General features: G+C 42.7%; 1 protein-coding gene and 1 long non-coding RNA gene across 2 annotated transcripts in view; one reads left to right on the top strand and one right to left on the bottom strand.

Annotated features, from left to right (window-relative positions):
- Positions 1 to 14,184, bottom strand: part of LOC144578452 (uncharacterized) — an 83,745-nt gene that overhangs the window by 51,807 nt on the left and 17,754 nt on the right. The gene's annotated exons all lie outside the window — the stretch shown is intronic.
- ACOD1 (aconitate decarboxylase 1) lies at positions 2,965 to 11,278 on the top strand. Its single transcript, XM_078333145.1, has 5 exons — positions 2,965 to 3,117; positions 5,815 to 6,081; positions 7,037 to 7,126; positions 8,726 to 8,931; positions 10,151 to 11,278. The coding sequence occupies exons 1-5, from the start codon at positions 2,965 to 2,967 to the stop codon at positions 11,142 to 11,144; spliced, it is 1,710 nt and encodes a 569-aa protein (XP_078189271.1). The 3' UTR covers positions 11,145 to 11,278.

Here is a 14,184-nt window from a genome sequence, read left to right as displayed (position 1 = left end):
TGACTTTCTTCACAGAACTGGAAAAAACCACCATGAACTTCATATGGAACCAAAAGAGAGCCCGCATAGCCAAGTCAATTCTAAGCAAAAAGAACACAGCGGGGGGCATCACACTACCGGATTTCAAACTATACTACAAGGCTACAGTAATCAAAACAGCATGGTACTGGTACCAAAACAGAGATATAGACCAATGGAACAAAACAGAGGCACCGGAGGCAACACAACATATCTACAACCATACAATCTTTGCTAAACCTGACAAAAACAAGCAAGGGGGAAAGGATTCCCTGTTTAATAAATGGTGTTGGGAAAACTGGCTAGCCATGTGCAGAAAGCAGAAACTGGACCCCTTCCTGACACCTTACACTAAAATTAACTCCAGATGGATTAAAGACTTAAACATAAGACTTGGCACGATAAAAACCCTAGAAGGAAATCTAGGCAAAACTATCCAGGACATAGGAGTAGGCAAGGACTTCATGAACAAAACACCAAAAGCATTGGCAACAAAAGCCAAAATAGACAAATGGGACCTAATCAAACTCCACAGCTTCTGCACGGCAAAAGAAACAGTCACTAGAGTGGATCGGCAACCAACAGAATGGGAAAAAATTTTTGCAGTTTACCCATCTGACAAAGGGCTGATATCCAGAATTTACAAAGAACTCAAACGGATTTACAGGAAAAAAACAAACAAGCCCATTCAAAAGTGGGCAAAGGATATGAACAGACACTTTACGAAAGAAGACATATATGAGGCCAACAATCATATGAAAAAATGCTCATCGTCACTGGTCATCAGAGAGATGCAAATCAAAACCACATTGAGATACCATCTCACGCCAGTTAGAATGGCGATCATCAAAAAATCTGGAGACAACAGATGCTGGAGAGGATGTGGAGAAAAAACCCTAGAAGGAAATCTAGGCAAAACTATCCAGGACATAGGAGTAGGCAAGGACTTCATGAACAAAACACCAAAAGCATTGGCAACAAAAGCCAAAATAGACAAATGGGACCTAATCAAACTCCACAGCTTCTGCACGGCAAAAGAAACAGTCACTAGAGTGGATCGGCAACCAACAGAATGGGAAAAAATTTTTGCAGTTTACCCATCTGACAAAGGGCTGATATCCAGAATTTACAAAGAACTCAAACGGATTTACAGGAAAAAAACAAACAAGCCCATTCAAAAGTGGGCAAAGGATATGAACAGACACTTTACGAAAGAAGACATATATGAGGCCAACAATCATATGAAAAAATGCTCATCGTCACTGGTCATCAGAGAGATGCAAATCAAAACCACATTGAGATACCATCTCACGCCAGTTAGAATGGCGATCATCAAAAAATCTGGAGACAACAGATGCTGGAGAGGATGTGGAGAAAAATGAACACTTTTACACTGTTGGTGGGAGTGTAAATTAGTTCAACCATTGTGGAAGACAGTGTGGCGATTCCTCAAGGCCTTAGAAATAGAAATTCCATTTGACCCAGCAATCCCATTACTGGGTATATATCCAAAAGACTATAAATCATTCTACTATAAGGACACATGTACACGAATGTTCATTGCAGCACTGTTTACAATTGCAAAGACCTGGAATCAACCAAAATGCCCATTGATAATAGACTGGATTGGAAAAATGTGGCACATATACACCATGGAATATTATGCAGCAATCAGAAATGATGAGTTTGTGTCGTTTGTAGGGACATGGATGAATCTGGAGAACGTCATCCTCAGCAAACTGACACAAGAACGAAAATGAGACACCGCATATTCTCACTCATAGGCGGATGATGAAAAATAAGAACACATGGACACAGAAAGGGGAGTACTAAACACTGGGGTCTATTGGGGGGAAAAGGGGAGGGCCAGTGGGAGGGGGAGGTGGGGAGGGATAGCCTGGGGAGAAATGCCAAATGTGGGTGAAGGGGAGAAGGAAAGAAAAGCACACTGCCATGTATGTTCCTACGCAACTGTCTTGCATGCTCTGCTCATGTACCCCAAAACCTAAAATCCAATAAAAAATTAAAAAAAAAAAAAAAGAGGAAGTTAAAGTGAGTCTAGTCAGGAGGTGTTGAAATGATAGAAATTCTAGGATTAGAATAAAAGGAAATGCGTTTAAGAGGAGTGAAGGGTGTAAAGGCAGTCAGACATCCAGCAAAGAAATTACTCCTCTGGTTCACTCCTCCTGAACTGAACCTCCTCTTTACAACAAAATGATGCCCAAGGTATTGTGGTATTTTATGTGGCTTACTTAAACTGCTTTTCTAGCGGACTTCTTCCTTCCTCAATTTCTTCAGTTGCCCTCTCCTTTTAAGAACTACCTGCTTCTGCTTTAACTTTTCTTAATAACCTGTGGGCTACCTAATTAACTGCGTGGTGGTTTTCGTCAGTGTTTTACAAATGAGATAAATGATTCTATTGTACGAAGTTAGGAAAGAGATAAATCATGACAATTTCATTGAATTTTGACCGCCTAGTTTTATGTGTGTCCATTATGACACTGCCAGATTGTGTTTCTGGTTATCTATTTACGATCGCCACCTCCTGTAGAAGATAAGTTTTTTGAGGCAGGAACCATCACGTGTTCACTTGTCATTCTTGAGAGCTTACAACAGTGCAGGACTCACAGTAAGAACTTGTGAAATTGATTTGGTCAATGGTTTTCATGTTATGCCTTAACTTTTACATTAATAATCACCATATTTAAAAAGTGATGGAAATGCCATGAGATGGACAAGCAGATCAGAAAGGTATTTTAGAAATAAATGAACACAAGGCCCACTGACAGCTGCAAAACTGTGCATTTAATTTCCCTCATGCTTTATTCCTTCATTGGTCAGGGACAGCCATGTGTTCTTTGGCACACAGTGTGCTGTTCATGACTTCCAGGGGATTCCAGGGCTCCACCTTCCAGTATCACCAGCAGCATGGTTTGATATGGACGGATGGTGCAATTATCTCCAGGGCTCCATGTCACCACCCCACCTCCTACCTGCTCCCTGGTCTCACATTCCTCCATAAGATACCACTGGGTCAGATCTAGCCCTGAAGAGATGAATGATCAATCACTACATGAGCCCAACTATGGGACTTATAGGGTTGGGAAGAGAGATTTAAAAGAGGTCGTTTTGCTTAGAGTCAGGGATCCAATCAATATTGGAAACTCGTAAGTTTTAACCCTCTCTTCCTCTCTCCCTCTGCCCCTAAAAATATTTTAACTCAAATTTCTAGCAGCGTGAAAGTCAACATTATTGTTATTCTTCCACCCTAATCTGAAAACTTTGTGCCAGCATCCTTTCTCTCTCCTAGCCATCTTCTCTCCTGCTTTCCCCGACCCCAAACCCTACCTCCTGCCTTTCTATCCAAACCCTCAGAGACATAAAAAGCCCATCCTTTTGAAAATGGCAAGTGTTCCTTGACTTGATAAACCTGACTTGAGACTCTATAAATGGGACTAGTTGGTGGCCAGGTTGAAGGACATTTAGCTAGGCATGGCTTCCATCTCTGTAGCTCTGTCCTGGCACTGAACTCAGTATCAGAGAACCCCAGACACCCCAATTCCCCTAATCCAATAACCCCTCACCCTACAGCTAAGATTTAAAAATGAGGTATCTGATGTTGAGAGAGACAAATTAAGTTGTGCAATGATGTAGTAACCGGAGCAAGAAAGGGAAGCAATTCAACATTCACTAGGTGGTGGGCAGACAGTGAAACCTGGCAGTAGAAACCTAAGAGTAGATGTTTTTAACTCTGCATAAGAGATACTGTCTTGTGAAAATGTGTAGAAAACAAAATATGTAACATCTATGTATTGAAGAATTTGAATTTTAAAGGAATTGTAGAGTATTCCACTGCTTATGAAATACAAATAATCTTGCACATTGTTCCTATCTGGCTTATGGGTAGAAGCAGAATGATCTTCTCCAGTGAGATGACCACAGATACTTCATATTCAACGAGTTCACACTAAGCCCATCACCATTGCTCGGAAGGCTGCTCCTCTTCCTGTGTTTTCTCTCCTGGCCAATGGCACTGCCATTTCCCATCCAGAGCCTGGGCTACTGCAGCAGTCTTTTCACTGACCCTGTCTAGTCCTCTCCAATCCATACTCTACACAATTGCCTATAGGAATCTTTCCAAAACATCAGTTGTGACCATATCTCTACTTTTCTTAAGATAGCACTTTGGCTCCCCATTGACATCACAGTCTTTAGTATGACATAATGTTCATCATTGGATCATAAGCTGCAAATCCATTCTCCCTCTCAACTCTGTCTCCTATACGCAACTCTGTAGCTGAAGGGAGCCAGACTCTCTCCACTATCTCACACCTCCCAGCCTTGGCCCTCACTTCTACTTTTACCTTTACCCTCCAATTTCATCACGCTGCACCATTATCTGATGACCGCACTTAAGTTTTCATAACGAGATCCAGTATCAATGTCTCCACCAACAGCAAAGGGCAGGCAGTGGTTCTCAAGTCACATATGTAATTTAAATTGTTCTAGTATTTTAAATTTTAGAAAATGTTTAGAAGAAACTGATAACAAGAGTGAAAAAAAACAAAAAAAGAAGAAACTGATACATTAATAACATGTTTTATTTACACAATATCCCATATATTATTGATATGTTGACATCAATATACTGGATTTTTTTAATTAAGATGGAGTTTCACTCTGTTGCTCAGGCTGGAGTGCAGTGGTACAATCTTGGCTCACTACAACCTCTGCCTCCCAGGTCAAGTGATTCTCCCACTTCAGCCTTCCCAGTAGCTGAGATTACACATGCCTACCACTACACTCAGCTAATTTTTGTATTTTTAGTAGAGATGAGGTTTCACCACATTGGCCAGCCTGGTCTTGAACTGCTGACCTCAAGTGATTCATCTGCCTCAGCCTCCTAAAGTGCTGGGATTACAGGCAAGAGCCACTGCACCTGGTCAATGTATTGAATATTGATTCAGCATGTAATGAATATTTTTAAATTATCGAGGTGCTTTATATTCTTTCTTCTAATAAACCTTCAAAATTCAGTCTTTATTTTACTCTTATGACACATCGCAACTTGCTGCATTTCGAGGGCTCGGTAGTCACGTTGGAGAGAGTGCCATATTGGATCTAAGAGCACCAGAGCACTTAAGAACCTCTTAGAGATCCTAATGAAAACAGAATCTTGCGTTATGCTTCCAGAGGGTCTATTTCTGGGAAGAGTCTAATTTTGGTGATCTAGAGTGGGGACCAGAAATGTTCATTTTCAGCAAGAATTCAAGGTGGTTGTGAGGTACATGTTCGTCAGACCATTTTGGACTTGATAGCTAGATGCACTGATTGCGGAGTTAGACCCATAGGGGTTTATGTTCAGATTCCACTATTTAAAAGCTGTGAACATTAGTAACTTTAGTTTTCTAGGTCTTAGTCTCCTCACCTGCAACAAATAACTACTTAGAGACTTGTGGGTATTAAGCGGGTAATGTATTTGAGACATTCAGCACAGTGCCTGGCAGGTATCTCATAATAGCAGCTGAGTGCACTGCACCAGGAGAAATCCCTATTACACAGACAAAGTGTCCCTCCCATCCTCCCCTCACAACTCCCTGTGTTTCCCTCCACCACCACCCATCACACAGTGCCATACCCTGTGCTTGCTATCCTGCCCCTCAACTCGACTGAGAACAGAAACTGGCTTGTGTGCCCCCACATCCTCTGCCTCACGCATAGTAGGTGCTTAGTTCACACCTTTTTTTTTTTTTTTTTAGAAATTAAACTAAATTGGATCAACTGGGTTTATTCTAGTGGAGCAAAACTCTTTACACAAAAGCGTCTCAAGTCTCTTATAGAACAGAAGTGTGTAGGTACAGAGGGGGGTGTGGCCCTGTCCTAACACTCTTCCATTTAAAGTCTGTCACAGAAAGCTTTGCCAAAACGATCCATGGCTTGAAAGTGGGACACCTGACAGATCGCGTTATTCAGAGGAGCAAGAGGATGATTCTAGACACTCTGGGTGCTGGGTTCTTGGGAACCAGTACAGAAGTGTTTCACAAAGCCAGCCAATACAGCAAGGTAAGAAGCTCAAAGTCTACTTTAGAGATAAAACCCAGTGCATACATATGTGTTACATTTACTCTAAGTTTTATAGATAGCACTTGATGTACATGGCACTGTTCTATATCATTTTCTATGTTTCATTATCTGGGTTTTCATATTAATCCATATTCTTTACTAAGTTGCTATCTTAAAACCATACACAGTCAGGCATGATGGCTCACACCTGTAATCCCAGCTTTCCAGAGGCCGAGGCAGGCAGGCAGACTGCTTGAGCCCAGGAATTTGAGACCAGACTGGGCAACATGGCAAAGCCCCATCTCTAAAACAAGAAACAAAACACACATACACACACACAAATTAGCCAGGTGTGACAGCACACGCCTATAGTCCCAGCTACCTGGGAAGCTGAGGGTGAGAGGATCACTTAAGCCCGAGAGGTTGAGGCTGTAGTAAGTCAAGATCACGCCACTGAACGCCAGCTGAGGCAACAGAGCCAGACCCTGTCTCAAAAGCAAACAACTAAATAAAGAAAAAAACCCATATACTAGTAATATCTCAACAGTTTATTATCATTAGTCTCTGGAGAAAAGCCTGGTCAAGTACTCTGAACAGAAAGTGGGCATGTACATGAGCGCTCCTGCTCTCTCTAGGGTGTATTTGATATAGACGGTTAGTCCATCTTCCCTGGTATTTACCCTAAGGAGTAAATAAGAGCAACTTCAGATGTGCTTCCCTGGAGCACTTCCAGATCATGATCTGGGATCAAGCAACAGCATCCCTTCCACCTTTTATGAGGGAAAGTTGTGTATTCCATAAAGATGAGAGGAATTCAATGACTAGGGCTTCTATCTGTGACAAAGGTTCAAGTAAGAACTATGCATAACACCTCCAAAGATGAAGAATAACTCTTGAAATGGTGACTTGGTATGCTGTATTCACACTATCACTGGTTGATTTGCTTTTGTTCCAGATCTACAGTTCCAACATATCCAGCACTGTTTGGGGTCGGCCGGACATCAGGCTCCCACCCACATATGCTGCTTTTGTGAATGGTGTGGCTGTAAGGAGGTTTACATGTCTTTTCAACTATTAGATAATCATAATAATTTAAGAGTCGGGAAATATCTCAGTAATTGCCCAAATTCTATATTTTACAGATGAAAGAATTGAAAGTCAGAGAGATAAAGTGGCTTGCCCTCTCTCCTGTGTAGTAATTCAGTTTTCATGTTTTTACAGTAAATTGATGCTTTTCAAACAGATTGTGAGGTAGAGGAAAGAAGATGGAAGGATTTAGATAAAAACACCCTAAGGTATCCCAATTCAAAACCTTGAATGTAAGTAGCAAAAAATATAAAACCAAATATCCAGTTCCAATTTCTTCTCAGTTTTCCTGTTGTGGGGCCAGTTTCTCTCCAGTAATGTGCTCTTTATTCATTCACTCATTCATCTGTTCAACAGACAGTTATTGAGAAAGGAACAATGGCCATATAGTGTCTGTATTTTCTGAACCAAAAAATCAGTGCTTCTCATGTGACAGATTATTTTTATGCTTTTTCTGTGTGTCAGGGGAAGTAATCTACAAGATGTAATTTGGAAATGAACATGTTGGAGGTTTTGAGATATTTTTATGATTTATGGGGACAATAGCTCAGGATATTGAAAGTTAAAGTCAATGGTGTGTTCCAAAGTAATGTCCTGAAGGCAGTGGGAAATGCACCAGTGACAGCAAATAGACATAAAAATCTATTTTTAAATGAACTTCTGGTTATTGCTGTTTTAATATAAGGAAAAAAAGAAAATGGCTAGGATAAAGAGGAATGAAATCTTAAAACAGAAAATAATAATTTTTAAAATATAGCTGAGTTTCAAAGTTCTTAGGCTATTCTTACAACTTCCCTAAAAATTTGAAATTAGTTCATAAGAAAAAGGTACAAAAATATATGGCCTCATATGGAATAAGTGACATCAAACTTTCAGTGCAACTTATTTAAAGAGTGGAGGAGGAAGAAATTGCCAGCCACCTGATTCTACAGCTTTGTTTTTAAACAGGAATATAGCTCCTTCCAGGGGCCATGGCAGAGGGTGCTCAGGCTACCAAGTCAAGACCCAAGCTCCTAGAGGCTCACAAACTGCTCTCCAAGGTCCTGCCCTCCTCTAGCAGAGGAACAGCATTTCCCAGGGCCTGGCCTTGTGATTAAAAATCATACCCAGGGCAGGCGAAGTGGTTCATGCCTGTAATCCCAGCACTTTGGGAGGCCAAGGCAGGTGGATCATGAGGTCAGGAATTCAAGACCACCCTGGCCAACATGGCGAAACCCCGTCTCTACTAGAAAGGCAAAAATTAGCCAGGCATGATGGCAGGTGCTTCTAATTCCAGCTACTCGGGAGGCTGAGGCAGGAGAATTCCTTGGACCTGGGAGGCAGAGGTTGCAGTGAGCTGAGTGTACCACTACATTCCAGCCTAAGTGACAGAGCAAGACTGTCTCAGAAAAAAAAAAAAAAGAATAAAAACCACAGCCAGTTCTCAGATTTTCTTTTCAGAGAATCAAGATAATCTCACATAAAACAAGGTTATTACTAAACTAAGTCCTTAGTGATCCAAAGCCATTGCATTAAGGGAAAAATGTAAGGTTTTTTGTTGCTGTGTCTCTTTACATAGATTCACTCCATGGATTTTGATGACACGTGGCACCCTGCCACCCACCCTTCTGGGGCTGTCCTTCCTGTCCTCACAGCTTTAGCGGAAGCCCTCCCAAGAAGTCCGAAGTTTTCTGGCCTTGACCTGCTGCTGGCTTTCAATGTTGGTATAGAAGTGCAAGGCCAATTACTGCATTTCGCCAAGGAAGCCAATGACATACCAAAGAGGTATGGAGAGAATTTACCCCATCAAAAGGCAGTCACATCCCCTTCATCTGTCAATCATTATCTCTGTATAGCTTTCTGACTTAGAGGCTGGCTCAGCAGAAAATGTTAACATTAGTGCAGGTAGATAAGTCAATTATCTACACTGACACATAATAAATGGTCACATAATAAAAACTCTATTCACATTTAAAGACGTGACTTTGGGAGTGCAACCAGGACCATGAAATAATTTGGGCCTCTCATCACAAGATGACTCACATCATTCTGGCATTCATGAGTGTGCTGAGCATTCCTTATCCCAACCTCAAAGCAGAATCTACTCTGAGACTGGCTAACATCCCTCAGACTACTGAGAACATTCAGAATATCCTAACCCTGACTGTTCATCCTGCAGATCGAAAATGGTCAAATGTCAGCCACATCATATGGCTCAGTCTCAAATTTCTATTGCCACTTGCTCCAGCCTGCTAGGAGAGGAGTAAATTGAAATACTAGGTGGTGATGTTTCACAGTTTCTTCAAGGCCCGCAACTCTCACAGTTTCTTACATAAGATTTCAGCAATCAGTAGCTTTTGCTTTTCTGGCAGTAATTGTAATGGTACCATTTATAAAGAACTCACTATGTGTTAGGCACTATTGTAAACATGTTAATTTATTCAAAACTCCTAAAACCCTAAGAGGTAGATGTTATTATTATCACCATTTTAATTTTTTTTTTTTTTTTTGGAGACAGTCTTGCTCTGTCATCCAAGCTGGAGTGCAGTGGCATGATCTCAGCTCAGTGGAGTCTCTGCCTCCCAGGTTCAAGAGATTCTCCTGCCTCAACCTCCCAAGTAGCTGGGACTATAGGCACCTGCCACGACACCCAGCTAATTTTTGTATTTTTAGTGGAGTCTGGGTTTTGCCAGACTCCACTAAAAATATGTTGGCCAGGCTAGTCTCAAACTCCTGATCTCAGATGCCACTCCCGCTTTGGCCTCCCAAAGTGCCGGGATTACAGGCATGAGCCATCATACCTGGCCTATCACCATATTGTGCAAGAAAAAATCTACAGAGAAGTTGAATAACTTTCCCCAGATCACATAGCTAACAAAGTAGAGGAAATGAGATTTGAACCCAGAGACCGTGACTCCATTACTGATGCTCTTGATGACTATGCTATCCTGCCTCCTGGTGGTTAAGGTTTGTAAATCTCCAACTCTGCTTCTTTGCTTTTCAGATTCCATCCCCCTTCTGTGGTAGGAACGTTGGGTAGTGCTGCTGCTGCGTCCAAGTTTTTAGGACTTAGCTTGACAAAGTGCCAAGAAGCCCTGGCCATTGCTGTTTCCCATGCTGGAGCGCCCATGGCAAATGCTGCCACTCAAACCAAGCCCCTCCACATTGGCAATGCTGCCAAGCATGGGATAGAAGCTGCTTTTCTGGCAATGCTGGGTCTCCAAGGAAACAAGCAGATCTTGGACTTGGAGGCAGGACTTGGGGCCTTTTATGCCAACTATTCCCCAAAAGTGCTTCCAAACCTACATTCCTACAGTTGGCTGCTGGATCAGCAGGATGTGGCCTTTAAGCGTTTTCCTGCGCATTTATCTACCCACTGGGTGGCAGATGCAGCTGCATCTGTAAGAAAGCACCTCGTAGCAGAGAAAACCCTGCTTCCAATTGACCACATTAAGAGAATTGTGCTCAGGATTCCAAAAGTCCAGTATGTAAATAGGCCCTCTCCAGACTCGGAACATGAAGCCCGTCATTCATTCCAGTACGTAGCCTGTGCCATGTTGCTTGATGGTGGCATCACTGTCCCCTCATTCCATGAATGCCAGATCAACAGGCCACAGGTGAGAGAGCTGCTCAATAAGGTGGAGCTGGAGTACCCTCCAGACAACTTGCCAAGCTTCAACACACTGTACTGTGAAATAAGTGTCACCCTCAAGGATGGAGCCATCTTCACAGATCGCTCTGACACCTTCTATGGTCACTGGAGAAAACCACTGAGCCAGGAGGACCTAGAGGAAAAGTTCAGAGACAATACCTCCAGGATGCTGTCCTGTGACACAGTGGAAAGCCTTATAAAGATAGTCAAAAATCTAGAAGACCTAGAAGACTGTTCTGTGTTGACCACACTTCTCAAAGGACCCTCTCCACCAGAGGTGGCTTCAAACTCTCCAGCATGTAATAATTCCATCACACAATCTCTCCTGAGACTTACCAACATCTAAATGACTTTGCATTTGGGGAGATTCAATGACCTCGCCTTTCTCTCTGACTGCCCTTAACATTTTTTCCTTCATTTCGACCTTGGAGAATCTGATGATTACATGTCTTGGGGTTGATCTACTCATGGCGTATCTTAGTGGTGTTTTCTATGTTTTCTGAATTTGAATGTTGGCCTGTCTTGCTAGGTTGGGGAAGTTCTCCTGGATAATACCCTGAAGTGTGTTTTTCAAGTTGGTTCCATTCTCCCCATCTCCTTCAGGTACTCCAATCAATTATAGGTTTGGTCTTTTTTCATAGTCCCATATTTCTCAAAGGTTTTTTTTGTTGTTGTTCCTTCTCATTCCTTTTTCTCTAATCTTGTCTGTGTGCCTTATTTCAGCAAAATGGTCTTCAAACTCTGATAGCTTTTATTCTGCTTGGTCAATTCTGCTATTGATATTTGTATATGTTTTTCAAAGTTTTCATGCTGTGTTTTCAGCTCCATCAGGTCATTTATGTTCCTCTCTAAACTGGTTATTCTAGTTAGCAGCTCCTGTAACCTTTTATTAAGGTTCTTGGTTTCTTTGCATTGGGTTTAGAACATGCCCCTTTAGCTCAGCAGAGTTTGCTATTATCTATCTTCTGATGCCTACTTCTGTTGATTCATCCATCTCATCCTCCATTCAGTTATGCGCTTGCTGGAGAGGTGCTGCAATCATTTGGAGGAAAAGAGGCACTTTGGCCTTTTGGGTTTTCAGTGTTTTTCATTGATTCTTTCTCTCTTGAGTGAGTTTCTCTCTTGAGAAACTCTTCAAGAGTTTCAATCTTTGAGGCTTTTGACCCTTGGATGAGGTTTTTGTGGGGACTTTTCTGTTGATGCTGTTGTTACTGTTTTCTGTTTGTTTTTCTTTCAATGGTCAGGTTCCTCTGCTGCAGGACTGCTGCAGTTTGCTGGGGGTTCACTTTAGACCCTAGTTATCTGGTTCGTTCCTGCACCTGAAGATGTTACTCAAGGTGAGAAGGCTGGAGAATAGCAAAGATAGGTGCCTGCTCCCTCCTCTGGGATCTCAGACCTCAAGGGGCACTGACCTGATGCCAGGAGGAACGTTCCTGTATAGGGTGTCTGACAACCCCTGTTGGAGGGTCTCACCCAGTTGGCTGGTACAGGGAGCAGGACCTGTTGAACAAATCACGTTGTCTGTCCCTTGGTAGAGGGGATGTGCTTTTCTGGGGGGGCGGGAGAACCCACTTGTCTGGGCTGCCCAGATTCCTCAGAACTAGCAGGAAGAAAGACTAAGTCTGCTAGTCCATGGAGACTATGGCTACCACTGCAACTATGGGCTCAGGCACAGGGGGAGCAGAGTTCTAACCCTGAGTCCCTGGCTGGAGTTACTGGAGTTCCTACAGGGAGGCTCCACCCATTGAGAAGGATGGGTCAGGGTCAGGCCTGAAGAGGCACTACGGCTCCAGTATGCCACAGCCGGTGTATTGGACTGTGGGGAACACCTTATGGGACCAACCCGTCCAGCCTCCCTGGCTTCAGCAGGGGAAAAGCGTGGCCTGGAGCTACAGTGATAGCTACCACCCTTCCCTCACTCTGGGAGCTTAGTGTGTTAGGCAGCCAGCAGTCCCAGTGTTGGCTGCTGCACCTCCTGCAAGGAGCTTAAATGGCTTAGACAGCAGGCAGCCACAGCTGTAGTGCTGGCCACTCCTCAGTTGGGAACTTGGCAGGCTTAAGCAGATTCTAGCTGAGGAGCTGCTGAGAATCTGCACAGCTCCTTGGCTGGGACTCTAGGCCCCAGTGGAGTAGCCTCAAAAGTAGGATCTTCTGATCCATGGGTGGTACGGTTCCATGGAACAAGCACAGTTTCACAGGCTAGGTAGCACACTCACTCACCACGTCCCTTGGCTGGAGTGTGGAGACTCCCCTGCCCCATGTGGCTCTCAGGTGGGCCACCATACCACACTGCTCTTCCTTCCTCTCCACGGGTCATGCCAGCCACCCAGTCAGTTCTGATGACAGAACCTGGATACCTCAGCTGCTAGTGCAGGATTTGCATGCTGTTATAGTTCTTTTCAATGGAAGCCTCCAATTGCTGCTGCTTAGTTTCAAATGGCTGCGGAGGCCTCACAATCATGGCAGAAGATGAAGGAAGAGCAAAGGGATGTTTTACATGGCGGAAGGCAAAAGAGTTCTCATTCTTTTTTATGGCTGAATAGTATTCCATAGTGTATATGTACCATATTTTCTTTATCCAGTCTGTCATTGATAGGCATTTAGGTTTATTCTATGTCTTTGCTATTGTGAGTAGTATTGCAATGAACATATATGTGCATATGTCTTTATAACAGAATGATTTATATTCCTTTGGGTATATACCCAGTAGGATTGCTGAATCAAATGGTATGTCTGTCTTTAGGTCCTTGAGGAATTGCCACACTGTCTTCCACAATGGTTGAACTAATTTACACTCCCACCAACAGTGTATAAGTGTTTGTTTTTCTCCACAACGTTGCCGGCATCTGTTATTTACTGAATTTTTAGTAACAGCCATCCTGACTGGTGTGAGATGGTATCGCATTGTAGTTTTGGTTTGCATTTCTCTAATGAAGATCTGTGATAATTTTAACCCAACTGCTTATAATGAGAACATGTGAGATTTAAATGAATTTTTATAAATTATATTTTATAACAACTTTACTGGGAAGGTTTTATCTAAAAAACAGATCACAGTCAGATAAATTCCCCTGTGATAGGCCCCAGAGACCACCATAAGTACTGTAATAGTTTGTGTAAAGAAACCTCTTTGGGAGATGCTGGGTAAATGATGGGCTCAATTTAACATGTGTATATTGAGGGCTTACTATCTGCCAGGGGATATTCTTAGTGCAGGTAATAGAGCAATGAACAAAATAGGCAGAATCTCCTATTCTCATAAGCTTATGATCTATTACGAGTAGAAAGACAATAAGCAAAATAATTAAGTAAGATGAAGAAAGTGCTCTGTGCGTGTTCTGGGCAGCCTCTGCTTGCTTTGTTCCTCCCCTGGTAGAAATGTAAGC

The sequence above is a fragment of the Callithrix jacchus genome, chromosome 1 (genome assembly GCF_049354715.1).
Source record: "Callithrix jacchus isolate 240 chromosome 1, calJac240_pri, whole genome shotgun sequence".
Taxonomy (NCBI): Eukaryota; Metazoa; Chordata; class Mammalia; order Primates; family Cebidae; genus Callithrix; species Callithrix jacchus.
Note: the sequence above shows the minus strand (reverse complement) of the source record. Positions and strands in the feature narration are given on the sequence as shown.